General features: G+C 39.5%; 1 protein-coding gene across 1 annotated transcript in view; it reads right to left on the bottom strand.

The window, feature by feature from the left end:
- Positions 1–18,379: 18,379 nt before the first annotated feature.
- Positions 18,380–24,237, bottom strand: part of fibcd1b (fibrinogen C domain containing 1b) — a 117,833-nt gene continuing 111,975 nt past the window's right edge. The window contains exons 7-8 of the mRNA XM_044334517.1: positions 21,768–21,947; positions 18,380–19,432 (exon numbers count right to left, since the gene is read on the bottom strand). Coding sequence (XP_044190452.1) covers positions 19,167–19,432; positions 21,768–21,947 — 446 coding nt within the window. The 3' untranslated portion in view covers positions 18,380–19,166. The remainder of the gene's footprint in view (positions 19,433–21,767; positions 21,948–24,237) is intronic.

Below are 24,237 nucleotides of genomic sequence, written 5' to 3' on the forward strand. Positions count from 1 at the left end.
TAAAAATGACATAATGGTAGTTATGGCATCTTTATGACCATAATGAATAAGACATACATATAAAAACAATGAGTACATAAAATATAACACAACTGAAAGATTATAGCCATGCTAGTGGCTCTGTGAGGCTTTAATTTGGCGGGGCCATGAGATAAATGCTAAAGTCATTCAGGTAATATTCATATTTACCATCTTACCATCTTACTTACTTGAGTGTGTAAGTAGTTAATATGAGCGTATTTGCACTAAAAACAAAGCTAATGAGAGTGTCACCTTTGCAGATATTTGGTCATAACCCAAAAGTATTTGACAAAAACTAAAGTTTTGACCTCATGATGGTTACAAAAGGTCTGGGGGCACTAAATTTTGTACCAAAATCATTTGGATTTATCATCTGGAGATCATGAATGTCCAAATTTCATGGCAATCAATCCAATTTTTGAGATATTTCAGTCTGAACCAAAGTCACACCACTGACGGAGCTAAAAATCTATATATATATATATATATATATAAATGCAATGTGACTTATGGTCTCGACATGATGCTTCTTGAATTAAACAATCCACATTTTTGCCAATTATTACTGGTGTAAACAAACCTTCATTAGCATCCAAAATATTGCAAAAATAAAAATTTTTTGTGTGCTTTTTGTTGTTGGTGTCACAGGACAGCTTTCATTTGAAATGTGACAATCCCCACAGGCACTAAAAGGTGCTCTTATGATGCTCATATGACTCATGTCAATATGCACAGCCTTTGTCCTGTGCTGACTCAGTTTAAACAGAGATATGTGGTTTGGCAATGCAGGGCTAGTCCATCCCTTATATACCAAAGCGTAAGCGAGAACCCTTTGTGTAATTTCAATAAAAGCCTGTAAGCTGAAACCCCACTTTCCTCCCGCCAACATCCTTCCATCAAAGGCTCTCATGGGGTCTGCTTAGTTATTAGCCACTGCTCCATATTTGTGAGGTGTCAGAAGTAATAAGCAGGTTCCAGGTTACCTCTGCCTGTGTCTGTCAGACAGAATATTGGATCCACAGCTCCCACAAGGCCCCACTGGGACTGTCTACCTGCCAGCACCATCAATTAGCCTAACGTACAATAACGTCACCAGCCACAGGGAGATGGGGACTCCAGGGAAGGAGCTTGGAGACACCACTGCCTGGCTAGGTATATTTTCACATATACTGTACCTCCCTAATGGAAGAAGGGGAAGTGGCATAATTCAATTCTTGCATACAGAGGCACGTATACTGGAGCATGGATGGATGGATGCAAGCATATAGGGATAACAATTTTATATACAATGTGTAAATGTCAAAACTTTAATTTGAAATACGACATCACCAAGAGGCAAGAGTGAGTTTTAGGAATGGAAAAAAACAACTTCATGCCTTGAGTAAGGTTTTTGTGACAATTATTCAAACACTATCTTCTCCCTGATTGAGTTCATGAAAGAAGGCTTTTAACATCAGGAAAAAAGTTAAGCCTACTTATAATTTATGACATTTAAAGGGTGCGTTAACATGCACATTTACAGGTCTATATTTATATTCTGGGGTTCTACTGGAATATCTTTGCATGATTTACAGTTAAAAAAACTCTGACTGGCTCTTTATGCAGTCCCTCAGTTCAGCCTCTGAGAGAGGCCATTTAGGCCGTTTTTGATTGGTTAGCTTTTGAAGCTGCCCCTTGACAGAATGGTTACAGAGCCTACGTGAACAAAAAATAGTAGTCGGATTTCACTTCTTTTTCTTGTTCTTTACTTGAAATGGAAACTTTTCAAATACATCTGTACATGTTTGAGCCTGAATCCGATCTGAAATATGCAAGTGGACAACTTCCCATTGGACAACAAACGACTTGGTTTTTCAACTTGACGGGTTACTACTCCTCTGTGCAGATTGGAATCAGTTGTCAGGGAAAACCCAAAGAGGTAGACTCCACATGTAATTATCTTTAATTATAAATGATTGGTTCCTTAGATTTGTGACATTTGAAATCCTGCCTGACTGAATCTGTGTTTTTGAGACTGTCCTTGGTACACTGTAGTTTCAAAGCAGAAATGCTCAGCCATGGTTTTGACTGCTTATTTCACTCCTGATATGTCTTGTAGCATATGAAAAACACCACATGGACATATTAACAAGGTTAAAAACTTGATTTTCATTGGAGGGAGTCTTGAGTTGCATGTTGGTTGGTTGCATCATTTACCCCAATTTATTTCATAAGAGGATTTCTGACTGATTATATATTTTTTAATTAATGATGTAATTTCCCTTGCATTTGGTAATACAATTTATTTATTGTGAAGTAGAAAATAGGATCTGTACATTTTCTAAAACCTTCCTCCACATTTTAGCTCATATTCTTTGTACTAAGAAATCAGCAGAGACATGTATAAAACTGATGGGAGCTGAATTCTGCTCTAAGTGGCTATTCACACCAACTCACTTACATAAAGCTGAACTGTGCCCAAACTTCAGCTGTTTCCAAATGCGGTGAGATCTCTCCTTTAACATCACTGTGCTCCTCTCTGTCGCTCGTCATCTCTGGGTGCTCATTTGAAATGAATGACTACTGCTCAGTTGGTCTCTCGATGTCACTCCTTGTGTGAGTGTTCTGCTATACGGGGTTGTCACAGTGGCTGCCAAAGCTGGACCTTCGAAAAGGTTCCCAATTGTGGTTTCATTTCTGATGTGTCTTAGAAATGGCAACTGTCAGAGACAGTCTGTCTTGGACTTTGTTGTTCAGACGGTTCAGATGGATGTTCAGCAACTGGGTCAGGATGGTTGGCTCTCTCAGCTGTGGGGACATTAAATGGACGCAGGTGGAATACAGTCTTTGCAGAAAAAGCTCTTGCAGAGAAACAGACTCTTTCTGTTGCAGATGGAGAATGCAGAGTTGTTTTATCGTTTGGTCTTTCACAGTGGCTAATACTAAAGCGCCTTATTTTTATGCCACATTTAAAAATGCCACAAGGATGTCTTTTGTGGTGGTATGAATATAAAATGTGAGAATTGGAAAGAGCAAAACAGTGGTTAGAGAGACAAATTCAGCCTTGTGCAAAGAACCACGTTCAATCAGAGACAAAGAAATATTAAATTTAATGTCTATATACCTTTCATTACCGTGTTATTGAAACAAAACATTTAACATGTTCACAATGTACTAGTAATTCACATAATCAAGCAGTCATCACCTAAAACTTGAGCCTGTCCTCCAAGAGAAATCACCTAATAGGTTGTAATGTCAGTCGGCCAAAAACAACCTATTGTTACGTTTGAGTGACAGACTTCATCTAGCGGTCGTAGTAATTATGACTCTGAGAGGTGACACAGTTCAGACGACTTATATATAAGGTGACAAATTTCCATATTCAGAGGTGGTGGATTGGGTGGATGGTTAGACCCTAACTTGCAAAAAAAGTGGACTTAGTGGACTTTGCTGCAGAAGACTACTGTTCATTTCCCATTCACAACCGTGAGTCAGGACCATTTTTTTGACAAAGACGGTTGCAGAACTTTAAGGAAGTAGTAACTTTAACCCACACCACGTTTCATATGATCATTTTTTACACAAACCATGATCCTTTCATGAACCATGAACCATCATCCTTTCTCTAATTCACTATTAAATTACAAAGATGTTTTTCAGATGTTTGGAATTTTTGAATTCCTAATTTTCTCACCAACTATTCTCAGTGCTGCTTCAAAGCTGTCAAGACATGAATTATAGGCAGTCAAAGAAAAAAAAAATCAAGGGTTATTCTTTTATTGTTCTGATTTATAAAGATAGATGTTTACCAGGTAAGGTCGAGTAAAACAGCCAGGCTCACTATTGCCTCAGTATTTCCTCACTCATGCCCATTCTCTCTTTGGAGTATTATTCTAATTAAGGTGCTGACATGTCAAAAGCTGGCACCAACACAAAGTGTAATAAAATCTGTGTTCTCCCTGACATTTTGAGTTCGAGATGACAACCCCACAGAGGTTAAGAATAAAAGAGCATTTTTTTCCCTATGAGCTAAATTCATGAAAATAAAAGCTTTGCCAAAACACGAGTTGAACTCCTGCCATAGAGAAAAAGGGGCTGCTATTTTCAAACTTGAACACCTGAAAACTCATCACAACCAACCAGGTACATCAAGGCTGTGTGAAGAAGCCAAGAAGCGACTGCTGGCGCAAATCAAAATACTCAGTGCAATGAGCCCAAATCATTGTTCTACAGCATCATGCCCTGCAATGAAACTCTTCATGTGATAATAGACTGTAGCATGACGAAATTTCCCTGCAGCAGCTTTTATTCAGAGAGTTAATTTATTGCTTGTTAATTCTATGTGGGAAATATGTTGACAGCAACCTTTTTTTAAACATCTACATGCATGTATACAAGTGAATTACGTGATGAAATATTTGCTTTACATATGCTCTGAAGTGTGAATCCTGTACAGATAAACAACTCAGAGTCGATCCTGAGCTGATAAATCCACATTTTCATGTGTTAGGAAAGATTTCAGAGAAATGTTTTTTACAAGTTGCTCCATAAATCAAGCCTGTTAAGTGGCAGACTAGGCATTTCTTAAACAGACAGCATCTCTGCACCATAATTGTCAGGGCTTTTAAGAAGATCACAAATCCCTATGTGTGCTCATGACAGATCCCGTCTTTCCCTAACACCATCAACTGTCTAACCAATGCGGGTGACAAGGAACGAAGGTGACACTTACATCGAGGAATACTAAAGAGAGGTCTCTGTGGTCTAAAATACAAAGAACTGTGATTCCAGTACAGATGCAATATTAATAGAGCAAAGACACTTACAGGAAAATATGTAAGTCTATATGTGGACACATGTATTTTGAATAATTAGGGGTCCAAGCAGTGAAACTCGCTACTGGAGCCTTCTTCTTTTTCTTCTTCTTTGCTAAAAGTGTTTGTGCAGCAAAAACTGTAAGACCAAAAGTCACCAAAATTGTCTGATAGGCACATAAAATGACACGAACTGACCTCAAGGTGGTGCTGTAACAATCAAGTTTATGTTTTCGCAATTATCTCAAAAATGACTGCTTAGAGTCAAATCTTTTTCATCATTTTAATCTTTCAATTTATCTGCATTTGCTCCAATGATCTTCTGCTCTAAAAATGTCACATTGTGTGACTTTTTCCTCAAATTTCTCAAATTCCTATTTTTCGACAACTTGTCACAAACCGTTAATCATCCCAAAAATGGACTTTGCTGATCTGTTGTTATCATTCTCTCAGCACATCCACTGAACTATGGTCAATTCAGAAGTCCATCACTCTATATTTTTTCAAAATATGCAAAATCAATTAACATCTATATCTCCACAAGTCTTCATTCATATGCTACCAAAATTGAGAGAGACATTCACTAAATGGTAGATATCAAGTGTTTCAAATGGTGTTCAGATCGGTTAAATGGTGAGCCTGCAGTCAATATCTTGCTGTAATTTGTACTGTATGCAAAACATTTTGTATTTCTCATAATTTTTAAACAAATGTCACCAAAAAATATGACAATACACTCAAGAACAGCAGGTTAATGTGTGATTTTTTTCATGCTTGTATCCCCAAATGTTGTGAACTTTTTAAGTTTTGTGACATCCCTTTCTCTTCCTTGTGCTTGTGAGGTTAGTTTAGCTTCCTGGCCCTGAAGCCAGTGGGCAGGGTTGGAGATGGTGTCAGGAAACTACCTGCACCTGGTTAGTTTACACCTCAGCCTATATGGGTGTCTTCCTTGTTAACCTCTTTCTCTTCTCTCCCTCCCACCAGCTAGATGGGTTTTGTATATTTTTTTTGCAGGCGTCACACACACTTCATTCATCCTCACACTGCATTCATTACTGACCTAGCTGATATTATTACTATATTTTATCTTAAGTTTACAATAAATGTCATTTTTAGAAATTTGATAACAATCATGTGATTAGTCTTTCAGCTATTTAGCTGTAAATGTGTAATTTTGGTGAATATTTTGACTTCAGCTGCATCAGTTCCCATAGACCTCCGTTGCATTAAACTTTGAGGTTGTTAAAACAAAAGACACCAGCAGAGCTAGTAGTCCAGGGGTTGAGGTACTGACTGGTCTGCAAGTTCAATACCAGTGGGGACTTTCTGCTGTACACTTGGAGGCTGCTATAATAACTCACCATCTTACAAAATCACTACAATGTACTGATCACCAGCAAAATATTTCATCATGCTCAAGTGTTACAGATCTTTAAATTATTCACTCTCATTGACTTCAATGCAGTACTTTACTAATTGTATGCAGAACTAAGTTAATGTTCGGTGTCAACTGCAGTTATTCATATCTGTGATGGTCTAGTGGTCTAAAGACATGCCCTATAAAAATGAGGTCATCTGTTCAAAAGCAGCCTGGCACCAAGGTTTGTACATCTTCCTGTTTTTGCCCATCTGTTGTGAACTCTTGTGGTTTAAAAGTTGACATGCCATGTCCTGTGCTACTTTTGCAATTTCCAAACTCAAATTCCCAATCTCCCATGCAAATATCCAATATATGTAAAATGCTACAAAAAGTATCTATTCAAAACATCATTCAAAACTTCATTCAATTCATAATTCATCCCATCAAAACCTCCTGGGTCAGTCCCTAAGTATTTTTAATGCCTGTACACACATTGGTGGTCTGATTTGCTCAGTAGTTGAGTGGTAAGGTGGTTGTCTTTCAATGAAAAGTTTAAGAGGTCTAATTCCCCTTTTGCCATCCTGCAAGCAGTCTGAATCTGTGCATTTTCCACGATAAGTTCTGATACTTATCACATAGTAGCAGTAATTGTGTATAAATTGCTTGACATGGGAAGGATTCCAGATCTTGAACGAAATAAAAATTCAATACAAATGTAGTCATGTGAAACACGTCTTCACTGAAGGTCATAAGCTACATCAAATGTTTCTGAAAGTAGAATCATTTACCTCATGATAAATTATTTTAAAGAAAATCAAGAGTTTTGCTTCTGGTCAATTAAATAAGAAACAAATACCTAAATGCTTGCAATATGCTTGGACCCCAATCATTACTGCTTCTGGCTATATTTTAATATTTTATCTGATTGATGTAAAACCACCACACTGAAGGAATTCGCTGTTGTTGTCATTGTTCTGGCGTGGTGTATGATTATGCAACAAAACATCAGGTTGGGGAAAAACCAATCAAATCTCTGTTGGAATTGGATCCATACTCATGAAGTGAATGAACGTTGTCAGAAGTATGCAGGCCTGGAAGTTAAATTTAGCAAAGATACGACTGTTTAAGATACATGCATATGGTATGAATGTACTGTAGATTGTGAGATGATATGATGGTAGGTAGTTCTCAAACTGGGAATGATTTTACACCTCTTTGGACTGTGGGTAAGATTGGATGTAAGAACGTAAGCTTGTATAGTGTCTTTGTGGGTGCTCTGAGGACCAGGGCAAACCTATTCTCAAACCAACAGGAAGGTGTATAATCCACAAGAAGGACAAAAGCTGTTGTGCATGGATCGATGCACTGAGGAGAGAAATGGAAGATTAGAATCAGTACATTTGCAGTGCCTATGCTACCACAGGTAAAGTCACAAAAACCTTATCATTGTATGCAAGATTTATAGCAGCAACACATAGCTATCGATGCACCATGTTGTAATGCATACAGATTCTGGGAGTATAATTCAAGTTATACTATACTCCCAGAATATTTTGGAATATAAAATGGTCACCCACTGTAGGCTTGAAAGGTGGCTGTGGCAGCCATTGTGCTTTATCCTAGTGATGCAACTAATGATGACTGATTAACCTGCAGATGATTTTATCGATTGATGGAAGAATTGTTTGATCCATTGCAAGTTCACAGAGCTCAAGGTAATATATTTAAATTGCTCACTTTGTCCACAATGCACACACACACACACACACACACACACACACACACACACACACACACACACACAAACATATATAAAAATCCCACTTAGACACACACACACTTTCTTTTTTTTACTATATATGACATAGAGAATCACAAACATTTTTCATGTTTCCAGAAGCAGGAACAATCTAATTTATAGAATTTTTGCTTGAAGAATGTTTGTTTGTGGTTAGCTTGACTTGATGGTGTGTACAATAATAAATTCCAGTGTAATGAGGTTTCACAGCAGAAAAATATAAAAATGTCCACTCTTGCAGAAAATTGACTTAATTCTTCATCTGTATTCTCAATATAAAATTCTCAAAATATAAAGACAATTTTTTCTGTTCTGTTCAATTTTTCTGTAATGCACGTTACTGCCTACTGCCTACAGTGATTGCGACTTGCAACTATGTTTGTTTGCATTTGTTGACAGCAAAGAACAGGACAGAACAGGAGTCCTGGGCAGTTGCATTTAAGAAACAAAAGAAAGGAAAAGAGTGGCAAAGGGTCACTAATGCAGTTTGTAATGTAAAAAATATAGAAAAGGTTGTACAACTTTAAAGGGTAAACAATTTTATATAAAAGTCTGTTTACAGGTCAGCTTGCCTCACAATATGCCACTTAAGGCAATGTTGATTCAGGCTGAAGACTACATGTGTGATAAAAAAAAAAAGTCTGACAGCTCAAGGCTATTTTAGCTGCTACTAGCACAACACTCTTGAATTTTTGACTGACCTGTTGGTCCCTTATCACTTTTTTTTTAAAAAGATGTCCATTGTGAGTCTGACAATGTTATAGGAGTTAAATGCTAAATCTGTGGAGTGCTCTTTTAAAGGGGAGGAAAAATAGCAACCCTCTTTCTCTGAATATGGCTGCCTTACAGAGACACTGTTGCTAGCTGAACTGTCACTGACTTGATGGAAATACTCATGCAGGTTTAAATGTGTTATTTTCATGCACCAAGGAGAGTGTGATTAGATCAACTCATTTCATTAAAATCCTAAAACTACCAAAAAAGTAATTAATTGAGATTGCTGTGCAAACTTACTTTTTAGCTCAGAACGCATGCAGGGAAAGCAGAAAGGGTTCACACTGAGCTCCCGCAGAAATCTGAAGAGCTCCATAAGCTATTAATTGTTGACTGTCGAAAATAAAAATCAGCATGTTCTCTTTGCAAGGTAGCGTTAAGGCAGCCATTGAGTGGTCATTACTCATTGTGTTGGCAATTCAGTTGCTGATGACACATGAAGAATATAACTGAGTTGTGCTGTTAAGTGTTGTAAAGTCACATTTGCACCATGCTACGAGAAAAATAAAACATTAGTTCGTAAGAAAGCGTAACAGCAATTACATTTCTAATACCCTAAATAATCATATTTTGCAAACAAAATAACCACCACAAAAAATATGTGGACAAACACACAGTACACAGTCATTTTCTTAGTTCTTAAGGTTCTTAAATAGCAATGTGTGTTTACATTCAGCATTCTTTTCATGGTATATGGCCTCTATATGACTTCAGGTCAGCTATATGAAGGATTTGAGAATCATAGGGAGAGAAAACACGACTCATAACAACAATGAAACAAGAAAAGGAAAAAAAAAGTCTATGCAATGTTAAATATGTAAACCGTAACCAATCACATGACATGATTGGCCGGTTGCAGGCGAGGGACTGGCTGCTATGAGCAAGGCTGTGCAAAAATGACAACAAGCGTGTCAGACCAGCCTGCACATACTGAAGCGATTGAAGCCAAAGCCTGCGATTTGTTTTGGTTGTCACCATTTTGCCTGTATGAGCACAGCAAATTTGATTTTGCTGCCAGCCTTACTGTTTAAGGGTCTGTGCATGTCATGACAGAAAGCATGGGCTCTGCCGTACCCCGTCTTCATTATTACGCCTTGATGATCCGACAGCTTTACATATTTTTCATGTAACTGGAAGACTGCAGTTCCTCCATAAATAATATAAAACCACTTAAATATCACCTCCCTGTACACACACAAGCACCAAATGCAAAGGACCTCGTGTGTTTTTTACTGTATTTAACATGCATGCCAGTTGCTGTGTTATTTGCTCTCTGCAAGATGATCACATTTGGTGGTGAATACTTAAAAGTGCATCTTACATTATCATACACCGACTGTGACTAAAGAAAACTCAAAGCAACATGCAGTTAATTCAGTTGGGAGCACACCAGTCAAAAAGATATGGCAACTAATGTTAACACAGTTCCATTTGACATTCATGTCTCTGCAGTAAGCTGCCCCCTGCTTTCCCCAGCAAGCATGCTGAAGATATATCCGGGCTGTAATGCAAATCCCCCCATGGGTGTTCACAGAGTGAAGTCAGGGCAACAACAGTTCTGTGTTATCGGTGTCAGAGCCACTGGATAGACTATATCAGATAAAGTGCTGGGGATGTGGAGGTAAAGCTTTACCTTGCAGCAACATGGGCGAAACAATTTGCATGGCAAAAATCAGTGTACAGCATTTAAATAGGCTGCTTTGTTATGGCAATGGGTGGTGATTGGTCTGTGTAGCGATTAGATGATTGGCAAAGCATGACATTTGTGCTCTCCCTGAACTAATACAATGCTCTTTTTCAGTCAAATGTGTTCAGTTGGTTTTCATGGCTCTGCAGTAATCTGTGCGCTTACCCAGCTGGCACGCTGAAAAGAGATGCAGGGAAGGAATGTTAATAACCCCAAACCAAGAACTATGTGCTAAGATGGAGTGGATGGTTCTAAATAAGCTAGCAACAAATCCTCATACCTAATGACCAAATTGTACGATTTCAAAACAACCCATGCAGCCTAATGTGGCTTATTTTTAACCTACCATCCCTCCTCATCTCTTCTCTACAGAAATAATACTTGGGCTACACACCCTTTATAACATTATAGACTACCCCAACACAATGCTGTTGAGCAGTCATATGCTTAGTGTGGTTTGACTCATGTTAAAGCTCAAATGGCTCTGTAAGCCATTTCCTTTATCTTCAAGTTTCTCCATGCAAGTTGTTGTTATTCTGATGCACAACAGGGATGTGGCTACGGGGTAGCAGGGCAAACAAGAGGAGGACACAGATACAGACACTAGGGCAAGAAAGGTTGAATGAAAAGGGGCTTTAATAATGGAATGTTAAAAAACAGGCTTATAGTCCAGCAACAAAAACGCAATCCAAACAAGCAAACAAGCTTAAAGAGGCAAAGCAGGCAGGCAGTTCATAAACACACAGAAGGTCTAAAGCACAGGTTCAGACAGGAACAGGTAACAGACAGGAACATGATAGCAGAAAACACATACAGAGTAACAGGATCAGGTACAGATGGCTGGAACATAAGTGATTACATGCAACATTGACAATCTGGCAGGGAATGGATAGCAGGCAACCAGTCTATAAGCTACTGGGGCTGATGAGGTAATGAGCAGCAGGTGAGGATAATTGAGGAGTGGCAACAGATGAGTAAGTGGGTGTGGGAACCAGGCAAGAAAGACAGAGGGCATCTGGTGGACAGGTGGAGAATGGCAAAACCACAGGAAGAGAGAGTGTGGGGCAGAATGCAGGGTCAGAGGCGGAGAGGGCAAAGAAAACAAATAAACAGGACAGGAATCATGATGTATTTAGATGAATCCTTTAGCGAGTTTAAAGATGTGACAGGACAATATAAAAGTTACCTTCTGGTGCAGACATTCAGTAGAGCTGGAGGCAGATATGACCTTGAACTGGACAGAAAGCAGTGTCCTTCTACCCTAGACTGTATATTGCACAAAATAGTTCACAGATGTTGTATCATCCTTCCTTGACTGATCTCTGTTTGTGCTGTTGGAATGGTATTTAAAAGTACTTGACACTGCTCCACAAATAGTCAAATGACATATTTGCTGCCAATTCTGCACTTTGAAGGGACTGAGTAGATAGCACAGCCAGCACACACAACGTGTCAAGTCTAGACTTGAATGCCTTGTGCATCCAGTGGCTCTGCAGAGATAGGAACTGAGTCACTGACATCTTTGCTGTCTTTTGAACTATGATTTGAAGAGCTAGATCACACGGCTGGCATCCTTCCTCAGTGTTACTCTTTCACCCTGCACCCTCCCTATCATGACTCACACTCTTTCAAGGCAATTAGCAGATGCACCATACTGGCCTGGCTTTTGGCCACTCACAAGCACTCAAAATTTAATCAGTGACAGGTTGCATTGTCTTGCAGGGATTTCAAAACATCGGGAAATTTATGAAGCACATTCAGCATCAAGGTACCTTTGAGTTACCTTGCTACACTAAACCTAACACGGATAGTCACTCTCATAAAGGTAATAATCCCACCTTATGGCTGGATTTTCCAACAGACACTATTTTATATAAAATAAGATGAAACTGTTGATCCCTGTGAGTTGTTGGAGCTGCAGCGAGTAATATATTTCAATGGGGTATAGGCTAAAGTATGAAGAATCTAAGAACCCAAAATAGTAAACATAAAGCAATAAGGCAATAAAAGCAATAGACCAAATAGCTGTGGAATTATAGTATTTCATACATATCGGTATATAGCCAGCATTTTCTGCACTGTAGATGTGGGTGTGGGAGAGAAATGGAACATTTTCTCTTACATGAAAAACAAACTAATGGATAAGTATCAGCAGCGTGGCTACATTATAACAGTTAGATGTAATGCAGTTTATGTTGTTGATGCTTGAGAGCATTACTGCATTACTCAAGGTGGTATACTTTTATGAAAAAAAAAGGCTTGAAGAAATGAATACCTGACAGAGCTTTTTGTGACCAACATGAATACTATATAGGAACTCATTGTCAACATGTGAATAATAGTTTTAACCCCTTCCTGTCTCTATGGCACAGTAGCTATGCTCTTTATTTATACAATACGTGCCATCTTATTGAATCTATGAAAAGATTTTTTATTTATTTAGCCCATGGTTACAGTGATGGGGTATGAATGCAGTTGGTTTCACTGGACAACTTAATGGGAATCCTGATATACTTGTCAGTGTAATTAATATCCAAAGTTCATTTCATTTAGTATTTAATCCATTATTGATATGTTTAACTCGCTACCTGCTATTTGTTAGGAACCCTGTTTGTAGCTAAAATGTACAAATAGTAAAGATTCATGTCTTTATGATAGATATATTACTGAAACCATAGAATAATAATGATTTCTATCACTCTCCCAACAGGCCATCTTACAGTAATTTCCATTGTATATTACTGTACTTACATACTACAGCCACTTAAAATCCTTGATGCCGTAAAGCTGGTATCTTCTTGTAACTGGACTCCTCTGACACTGGTTTATGGCCCGTTCTAAATTATTGTTCCAGTATTAAAGCTGCCTTAATCCAATTTTAAAACTTTAACAACAGATTAAATGACTATATGAAATGTGAGAGGCATCACTGTAAAGGAAGAACCCACAGAGAATTATCACATGACTCTACAGTGTTTCCCCTATAGGTTGACAGCTTTGGGGGGGTGGGGGTGGATACGCTGAGCAAAACTTGGGAGAGACTCGGCCGCCACACATTTCTCTATTCTCTTTTTCTCTGTTCAGCATCGTCAGGTTAGACTAACCCGTTGTTGCTAACTTTGGAGCTAATGCCCCTCACTTTTCTAGCAGCTGGGAAAACAACAGATGTGACTTTTCTTGGTCCTGAGAAACTGCAGCACTTATTAACTGACACACTGCAGCCTACACTGTACATTCACTGTCAGATTGACAACTCACCACTAACCTTTTCCTCTGCTCCGCTCGCATTCACCGTCACTTTTCTGTCACTCGCACTAGCTCAACCACTCACTCGCTACACACACACACACACACATTATGCACATCCACTGAGTTTCCCAGGTAGCGACACAGAGGTTGACTCATGTTTTGGAACAGCACTACACAGAGGCTCCTAAACACTATTGATTTCCAAATGACTGGATATTTGGCATTATTTTTGGCATTAAAAAAATATCTTTTTGGCCTGAGGGGGTTCTGGCGGCCCATAAGGCCTGTACAATTATAGGGGAAACACTGCTCTACAGTTATATAAGCTCTATAGAGAATGTTAGCATCTTTCAGCATTGTTTTTATGGCATGCAACTTAGATTTAGTATCATGGCTCTTGGCAACCTCATTTCTTGCAGCAGCAAGCAGCTGTTTTCAGCAAAAAACCCAACCAAAACTCCAGCAGCCTTACATTTGTCAGGTGGGTACACAATTATAACTAAATGCTGATGTTAATCCATGTCTGGTGGTTGTGTAACTAGACAACCATTTGCTTTCACTTTCACCATATAATATCTAAATAATAAGTAAATCTGGGTGGGGAGAAGCAGTGCTTGCCCCTCCCTCATTACCACCACCGAGGTGCCCTTAGCAAGGCCTTTAACCCCAGCTGCTCCAGTGGAGCTGTTCAGTGGCTGGCAGTTTAGACTATGGTCATACTGGACAGCTTCCAGGTATGAATGTATAACTGTATGAATGTGATCATATAATAAAGGTTAAAAAACGTGTTTTGTTTACTGATTATTCCAGTAAACACAGCACACACACAATCAAACTGTAGGTGATGATAGCAACTGTGAGGTTGGTAACTCCATTATTCCAGAGAGCTGATTGGCTCAAAGTTATCTGGCTAACCCTTTAATCATGGGTGGTGGTACAGCCCCACTTTCTATTGAAAACTTATCTGGAGAGATCAATAATCAAATAACAAAAAGTGTAGCGTCACAACACAAAGATAACTTGGTCATTTGCTTTATTGTCATTATATGTTACTCCCACCCATGTCTCCATTTTAAATGTATTCTCTTAGATTTCCTTTCATCCAGACATTAAATATGTATGGGCTACTTTTTACACAAATATGAACATCACTGGAAACTGATTAGACTTTCTGGTGGTGCCTTAACTATCAAAAAAGTGGGACAAAAGAAACTCCATCCACATCAATACAAGTCAGGGCCAAGTCCATTTATCTGGGTAATATTAAGATAGTACATGATTATAGAGGAAGCTAATTAAAAGCTAATAAAATTTCTCTCATATCTCCTATTGCCTTTATAATCTAGTTCTTGGTGATAAGAGCTCCACACAGATAGATAAAACCAAATGGGCCATTATTTAGTTTTCTTTGGGATTATTTTTTGGCATAAATCAGTCAAGACTATTCATAGTTTTGTGGAATATGTAGAATAACTGGGACATTGTTAATGGAAAGACCATGTTGCTGCTGAGTTCATTTCTTTCAAAATTACATTTTTAAAAATATCTTTGGGCTCCACAAACAAAATTAAATTTTCTATTGCTCTATTGCTTTGGGGAGCAGAAGAAAACTTAGAGATGTTATCTCAATGCTTCAGCAGATATAAGTCAAAACTGCAAAGTCCCTAAAGACCTAAAGCTTTTTTACATTCTGGGTCTGCTTAGGCTACCTTTCACAACTCACTGCGTGCTACTTTATTGTGCTTGATGTTCCAAAAAATGAACAAGGTTTCCTTTTGACAGGTTGAAGTCTACTTAATGTTCTTTCTTTGTTGTTATTCAGCTTGATCAAATCAGCATTTTCAGATTAAAAAACCCCCCAAATGCTAACCACACAACTAAAAGCCATAAGAAAGTAAAACACAAAACACACACTTCAGGGTGTTCCCCATTTATAAAATGTGAATGTTTATTAAATGTTGACAAGAACATTAAAACACAGTATCAAGATTCAGCAAAACAATCTATAGTACTTCACCAAAAATAAAAGAAAAAGAAAACAGAGTTAGTTCTGCGCTGGGACCGGCGGAATGGGAGGGTTGAGGGCTGGGGACAGGGGAGCGGGGAGCGGGGACAGGAGTAGGGCAGAAAGCAGAGCAATAAAGAGGCAGGGAGTCTGGAGCTGGAAAGAGAAGAGAGGAGAATTTAGGAGCTATGGAGTGAGGGGGAATTGGCAGCAGAGGCTAAGGCAATTAAGGAGGTACACAATAAGAAAGATAAGAGGTTTGGGGATGTGGGGGATCGATCTGGAGGGTGCTGATGCGCTGTAAAGAGCGGGATAACTGGGAATGATTAGAACCTCTGATTTTACTCTTTTATCATCTCCTCTGTTGTAGACTTAGCACGCCACAGCAGAGAGAGAGTGACTAGAAAGGCATTCACTCAACAAAAACACAGAAATGGCATGGCAAATAATACTTGTCTTTACATTTAAATAACAAGGGGCAACATAGCATTAACATATACAGTGAGCACAACGTTGTGTCGAGGTGAATAAAGATTTTGGGAGTGGGTTCTCAGGGTTTTCAGGGTACGAGCGCAGTTCAACACAGTACCAGAAGGTGGTGTCCACTCTAATGGGTTCACAATCACAATAAGTAATAGTTCATTATAATTATGTAAATCTCTCTGTTATCAACACAAATAGCAGGGGAGGCAAGTTGTACATAAGCATCACATTACTTCAAAATTCCACAGACACACTGAGCCTCCCGTTCTCTCGTCTTGCTCATGCACATGGGCATGTACAAACCAAAGCATGTGCATATATGTGTACACACAGAGACACTGTAGACACACACACATGTGCACACGCAGGCACACACACACACACACACACACACAAACGCACTCTCTGTGTAGCACAGAGACACACACACACACACATTTGCATACATTCTCACACCCAGTCCAATTCCTTCTCTTGAAGTGGCTCCATACATTTCCGACTTCTTTTAAATTAGCTTTCCCCTCTTGACATTATTATACTTCAGACTTTGTGCCATGGTAACATCAGCAAGTATTTGTAACATGTGTCTGTGCTTTGATGTTGAAGAAAGGTGGCAGTAGTCCACCAAGACATGACGTACTGTATAGCTGCATGTAAACAGCCGAGGTGCTGCAGGAAACAACACACAGCAATGGAGAAACCCTTCCAAGCACCGGTGATGACAGAAAAACTCACAGCTGTTCCAGTGTCAGAGGTATTCAGTGCAACATTGCTCAGTGCTACACTTTAACTCACTGTCAGCTGGGGCGACACCCTTCAGCACACATTCAAAACTGTCTCCCAGTGCCACGGGACTTCCCAAATCCAAGAAAAGATCACATGTGTCCAGTGAGGCAGCCTCTGTGCCAAGAGGTTCGAAATCTCTCTCATATCGTGCCTCTGTAAAAGATTTATTTTTGTGCTGCAGTTTCGAACGGGCATGTGCTTGAGGGATAATCACATTCCTCCTCTTCACTTGTGTTCGACCTCCAGAGCGGCGAGGGCCACTCCCACCTGTCGCTCAGGTAGAGGAAGGGAGAAAGAAAGCTCGCTGTGCTTCTTTATTTTTAAATCGATGGGTTTTCTTTAAGTCCATGTGCTTGAGTTGTCTTTGTGTTTTAGCATAGTAAGAAAAAACATCTTCACATGCTCTAAAAGTCATACACACTGTACAATAAAATCTACAGATATCTTTTAAAGCTTTTAGTAAATCCAAAGAAACTCGATGAGACTGAAAAAAGTTGATTCACCGACAAAAATAAAAGACGTATAAATCTGAATTGCACTATTTTCCGCCCACCTTTGTGTTTTTTCTTCATGACATTTTTTTCTTTTTCTTTCAGTCTTTTTTTTTTTTCTTTTTTTTTTCTTTTGCTTTAGGCAATTTTGTTTTTTGCCATAACACATTGTAGAATTCCTACTTAGAAGAAAAAGACAGTGTTTGTTGAGAGCATCAAATCTTATTTTACAGCAACTGTTCTCTCCTTTTGCATGACAAGAGAAACTGTGTCACACAATCAAATCCCATAGTAATCACCTGGAAAGGAGGAGGGAAAAAAAAAAAATTACAAAACTGAGGAAAAACCAGAGATGTGGAGATGAGGGTTTTTTTTTGCAAAACAGGTCCGAGAAAATAAGATCAACGTAGTAGGTATGACACAGTCTCAAATTCCCCACTCAATCTGTGGTCCCATTGGTCTCCTTCAAACTGTTGTCAGTGTATTTTTCCTTCCAATTATATTAAGTTACAGGCTTTGTAATTTCATTTTAACTACATAGACGGAGAGAGTGAAGGTATGCCAGCCATGCATTGTTTAGCCTGCCTGTGCTAAACACTGTAGTCAATCGAGACGCTCTACTGAACTCAAGACAGAAAATTGATAGCGTTACGGAACTCTGTCTGTCTGTCTGTCTGTCTGCTTTTCTCCTTCATAGACACACACACACACACACACACACGCACACACACACACGCACACGCACGTACACACAAAGTGCTGGGTTACCATCTGTGAGTGCTGCATCAGTTGGCCAGTACTCAGCTGGCAGGCAGATCAGACAAAGTGCCCAATATGCTCCCTAATGGCCCAAGTCAGATGAATGAGATCCTCCGTTGTCTCTTTCTTTTTTTTTTTTCATTTCTCTTTTTCCATCCTTTTTGCACCTCTTCTTCTTCCACTTCTGTTCCCCCCTTTCAATCACTCTGCCCCCCGTTTCCCTTCGACTAATTTAACTCTTGTCAAATTGTTTCCTCGTTTTCTCCGTCTCCGTCTCCTTCTCGTTATCAGAGGCCCCCTGCACATGTCGCTGCGACCGTGCTGGGTCTCATTCACACTGGATGTAAATGTGACATAGTGTAACATCACCACCAGTGTCCCTCCTCACTGGTGAAACTCTGGACTTCTTTTGCAGAGGAGAAAAAGGAAGATTTGTGTCTCCTTTTCATATTTTCTATTATATTTTGAAGCAACCATCACTCCAGTCACAGATTATACAGCAATGGGCAGTGAGACTGAACCACAATCGAAGTGCCATGTCAGCACAGATAGGAGGTCAGAGTTACATGTCAAGAGGAAATCACTGGTGTGTGATTCTGCTGGGGATGGATGGACCACCATGTCACACTGCGTAAAGCTAGCGCAGTGGACTGTGGGCTCAGGGCTCTGGTATACTGTTTTTGTGAACTGAATCATCAATAAGGGCATCACTGTAACATTACTTTTTCAAGAAGGGGACCAGGGGAAAGGATAATGGCAGCCAGCATGACAAAAGTAGCTGAGTGATGAAGAAAGAAGAGCAAAAAAGGGAGAGAGACATCAGGAGGCAAACAACAGAGTCAACTAAACTCAAAGAGGTATGCTTTAGTGAATAAAGAATATCAAGACAAGTCCGCCTAGCTGTCAGAAATTGTGGTTTGTAATGTTTCAAAAATGTTTCTTCTTTCTCTTTTGTCTATCTCATTTGTTCTCAGGGTCGCGGGTGGGCCTTATCTTCATCTCGGAGAACTTGAGGGAATACTGCCAGCCAGTCCACGAGGACCACTCGATGCCATCGGCGTAGGAAGTGTGCTGACCGCGCAGATACTGGCCGTTAAGGTTGGAGGTGTGGCAGTTGCGGTACCACCAGGCACCATGGTAGAAGGAGGCGCAGTTGTTCTCCGAGTGGTCGTTATCCCTGTCTTTGGTGGTGAACTTCATCCCGTTGTGCTTCAGCAGGGAGTCACCTAGGGAGAAAAAAGATGTGTGACAACATCCGAATGTATCAGTATGCACATAAAAAGTTTGTTTATCTGACTGTATATTAGCATTAGGTGACTGAAGCATCTCATAAACAAGAAAAACCCACCCCTCAAAAAACAACGTCTTATTAAGCAACAGCTATTGCATCTCCTCTGTGTATTTCACCCACATACCATTCGATCTCATACCAGGAATTAGACATACAGTAGGGTCCAAAAGTCTGAGACCATCCACAAGTGATTCATTTCAAAATGACATAGAACTTTTCAATTAATCATTTCTATAAACAGAGAGAGATGAAAGAATAAAAAATAAATCCCCACAGTTCCCCAGAGTATTTCCTCTCATTAACAAAAGCAAGAGGTCAGACAGTTTTGTAGCCAATTAATCAAAGGTTCTGTGGTGACCTTTTTATCTTCTTCTTTTTAAACACACCCCCAATGATTTCACTGGGATGTCTGTCAGTTAATTGACAGTATAGTTATGAAAGGAGAGAAAAGACATAGTAATACACTTCATCAAATATGTTGATTTTATTGTTGCTGGTAGCCTCAATGTTCTTCTTTTAGGCATTTTTGAAGAAGGGATCTTTTTTTTTTTTTTTTAAAATTTTCTGTTGAAAGTATACATGAGAGTCAATGAGAGGGCATTCTGTCCTGCCACATGTTATTAAGAATATGACAATGATGTAAGACCACTGCAGGGTACAGCACATGCAGCCGTGTTGCATCACCTGCAGTAGGTAGCTTTAATCATGGTCTACATGGTCAGTCTGTCAGTGGCCAGTCATGGTCAATTCTCTACATCAGTAAATGCTTTGCAGGCCTTTTCTCATAAAGGCTCACAAGTAAAATGAAAGCAAGGCCTTTGCAGATATTGTGGTATACCCAAAGTTTTCAGCAAATGGATGTTCAAAGAGCTCATAATGTTCAATAAACTCCCCATACCTTCCCTTCACTCTCTGTTCTTTCCTTTCTTTCTAAAACGGGCTTCACACTGTGACCAGAAGTGGATAGAATGATAAAGCTGAGAGCAGAATGAAAGAACGCTCACCAGCCATCAGGTGATGGCTAACAGCTCGTCAGGGCATCAAACAGCCCTTAATTGCCCAGGATGTGGCCGCCCAGCTCCTTACCCTCTCACTCTGTCCTACTTTGCTCTCCATTTGGCATTACCATGGTAACCAGTCAGCGGGAAAAATAATCTGACAGGCATGTCTGATATTCATGTTGTGTGCTGCTTGACATTAGGAGAAAAGATATAGCGGGTGAGAAAAAAAATGGGAAAAAGAAACGGCTCAGTGGGCTCAACAAAGGAATGATGTCCAGAGGATGAAGAAAAGAGGAAAAAAAACAAAACAGAAGCACTTAAAGACTCATTTGCAAGGTGCTGGATGTCACCTTGGTGGCTGGGGGCCGACAGCCTCCTCTGATGCCCATTAAGATCCAGCAGCTCCCAGACCAAATGAGCACCTGTCAGCTGATCGGAAAGCAGACACAGCAGAGCAAAATACTACTACTAATAATAATGGTAGTACAGCCTAGAGGGAAAACTGAGGTGAGAGCATCCTGAGAGTTTGAGTACCCTTAATTTGACTGGATTCAAATGTCCACCAGGCAGATCAGTTCAAGGTCAGGCCATGTTGAGGACAGGCCAGGAGCATCGCAGGATGTTTTAGCAGACGAGCAAAAAGCTGTTATGCACACAACACATTTTTTCCTTCCCCTCTGGTTCCCTTTTTTTTTTTCTCCTCTGCCTCCTCTAGCCCTTCGATATTTCTATCATCATTATTATTTACCTCTTCCTCCCTCTCTTCTCCTCTAGTCCCTGTCCCCTTCGTCCCTCCATCCTAGTTTCTTCCACTCCTAGCTCCCTCCTTCCTGACGACTTCTTCGCCCTGCTCCATCTCTCATATCTGTCCCCATTCTCTCTGCTTTCTCACGGAAGCGCTCCCCAAAGGTTCTTTAAATTGCTTCTTCATTTTAACTGCAGGTTTTTGTTTACGCTGCAGGTCAAGCAGTGCAATTAATTGGCGGTAATTTAATCAAGGTGACAGGTCGCTGGCTTGGATCTGATTGTTGGGGAACAAAGACATAGACACTAGTAGTCCCTCTCCCTGCATGTGTAACTGTCTGCTTGGTTTAACAAGAAGACACACCTACTGTATTGTAAAAATAAGGTTTTTCTGAAGGTTTGAACCCCCGCTCACAGTTAAGTTAAATGAAGTAAAAGTGCAATAACAGATATAGCATATTCTAATCAGAGCATAAAGACATAACATCTTGCAAGCAAAGTCTAACTAGATCACTGAGTACATACCTGCATTGCCAGAATAGTCTCCCACAGTCAGAGGGTATCCATCATCATCAGGGTCCACTGAGAAGAGGCCCACTCCAAAGGTGCCATACTGGGCGTATGCGGTGCTATTTTCAAAGTCCTCCAAGTCGATACGTAGCTCATAGTTCCCCTGGATGGACAGGGCATGGATCTGCTTCAGCCCTGCAGGGAAAAAGAGGGAGACACAGAGCAAAACAATCCATTACAAAGTACTATCGTTGTTCTCAGCAAACAATATAAAGCTATTTCAGCACGCTCTCAACGCCATACATTTACTGGAAATAAGACGTAACATGGTTTTTGTCCCATTTAGAGTCTCCCCCATCATGTGTAGGGTTTCTTTCCAAAACAAGATTAGAGTTTCTTTCCAAAAGTATGAGCGTCTACTGCTCGAACAGCAGTGAGAGAGACCAGCTGAGTGTAATAATGGTATTATAATAAGTATTCATTGTTTTTACACTGACATGTGTGACAGGTACCATTGAATTACAACTCTTTTACTTTCAGCTAAATTTGGCAAGAATAATTCAAATAATGTTCTCATTTCCTCTGGAACCTCTACATGAATGGGGAAAGTAAAACTGTTTTTTTTTAAAAAATTCGGAAGGTTATCTGTTTTGTTGTAAAGAAAAAAGACTAAGTTAAAAAAAGAAAAAAGCTGAATGGAGGATAGTAGCATGAAAAGCTGCAGAGTGTCATCCTGGACAGTGAATTGCTTTATGAACTAAATGATTTTCATTCTTCCAAATGAGAAGATATTAATATCCTGTAAAAAACACATCTAGACAGGAATGCTGGAAGTCAGTCAGAGTTGGGTTTGCTGAGAGAAAGTCTATGTAATGATGTCATATTAAATGCTGCACATTCAATATTCATGATTGCTGTATTCATTTGAATGGCCAACAACATTTTACACCAGTTTTAGAACATCAGACACACAACAGACAGAAAACTTGACCACCAACATGCTGTATGTCAAAGAGCATGGTACTATGGTCCATATATGCTATGGACAATTCACACACAGAATGCAGGTTTATTCCTTATTAGAAGATGATTTATTGTTGACTGAGAAACAGCCATGCCATACAGGTAGCAATAAAACAATGCACTTGAACTTTATAACACACACACACACACACACACACACACACACACACACACACACAGAACAACCAAAAACATTAATAATAACTATGAACTCATTGAAGACAGCACTCCAAAATGCAACTCTACACTCTACAGAGACATCCTCTTGTTCTCATTCGAAGCAGGTCGCACTACCAGATCTGTGACAGAAACAAGAAATAGCGTAACTTACTAAATAATATAATCAGTTCTTACGCCCTGTAACCAGTGAGACAGGAAACCGAGAGACAGGGGAGCGAGTTACATAACTAGTCGTCCAGCAGCACCACCACACCAAGTCTAAAACAATGAACACACAAAGCATCTGAAATTATCAGTGAACCCGTACATACTATAAATATGGTAACCAAGACTAAAGTGAGAAAATAAAATAAAAACACTACCATAAGCAGACTAAAATAAAAGTTTTTTATTGATTTGTTTAGTGAACTTTTTTTTTTTGCCTTGCAGTTACAGCCCCCCACCAGTAGGTGGTGCTGCAGTCCCCTCAGCACCACGTACTTCCAGAGTCCCTGCATCTAGATACATTTCCCTCTCCGTCTTAGAACATCAAAGGCAGCGCTTTAACACTTAAAGGGATATCCAACCCAGAAGTTATCCGTTTAGTATCAAAAAAAAAAAAAAGTTAATATATCAGCAATGTCAACAACATCTGTAGCCTCCTGATAATGAAAATATACAGAATAATTAAGCCAGCAGTAGTCTGTGCTCATGTTAAACATATGTCTTTCAAATGGACTTAATGGGCTTAATTCAAAATGAACAGAACCTCACTACAGTACTGATGTGATCATTTCAGTTCCCTTCAGGTCAAGATGCCGTTCTCGCACTGAGTATATTTGCTGAAACACCGATATACGCTCAATAGGCTGATTCGATATACTGCTGGAAGCCGCCGCCCCAAAAAAACACGATTACAGTAATGATTGATTACACGATCGCACGATAGCAGGAATAGGTATGCACATCATTTTCCTGTTTTTTTTTTCTGGTAAAAATGATCTGGTTTATTAAAAATGTGTTCAGTAACCCATCTATAAATATCAATAGACCTTTGATTTCATTCATCTAATTAAGAGTCAGGTCATAGCTCATTCAGGCCCACAATTATCCATGAATACTTAAAGAAACACACTTGATTAAAATTATTTTGCATATCAAAGTACATTTCATTACACTGGCACTGTATCTTCGCATATTTTTTTTTTTTCGGAAAGACTTTGTGTGAAGTATGCTTTTCATGAATTCTGGCTTGTGAGTTTCTACTCGGAGTCATTACTTCTTCCTTCTGATGATCACTTCA

This window comes from Thunnus albacares, chromosome 18 (assembly GCF_914725855.1).
Source record: "Thunnus albacares chromosome 18, fThuAlb1.1, whole genome shotgun sequence".
Classification (NCBI taxonomy): domain Eukaryota; kingdom Metazoa; phylum Chordata; class Actinopteri; order Scombriformes; family Scombridae; genus Thunnus; species Thunnus albacares.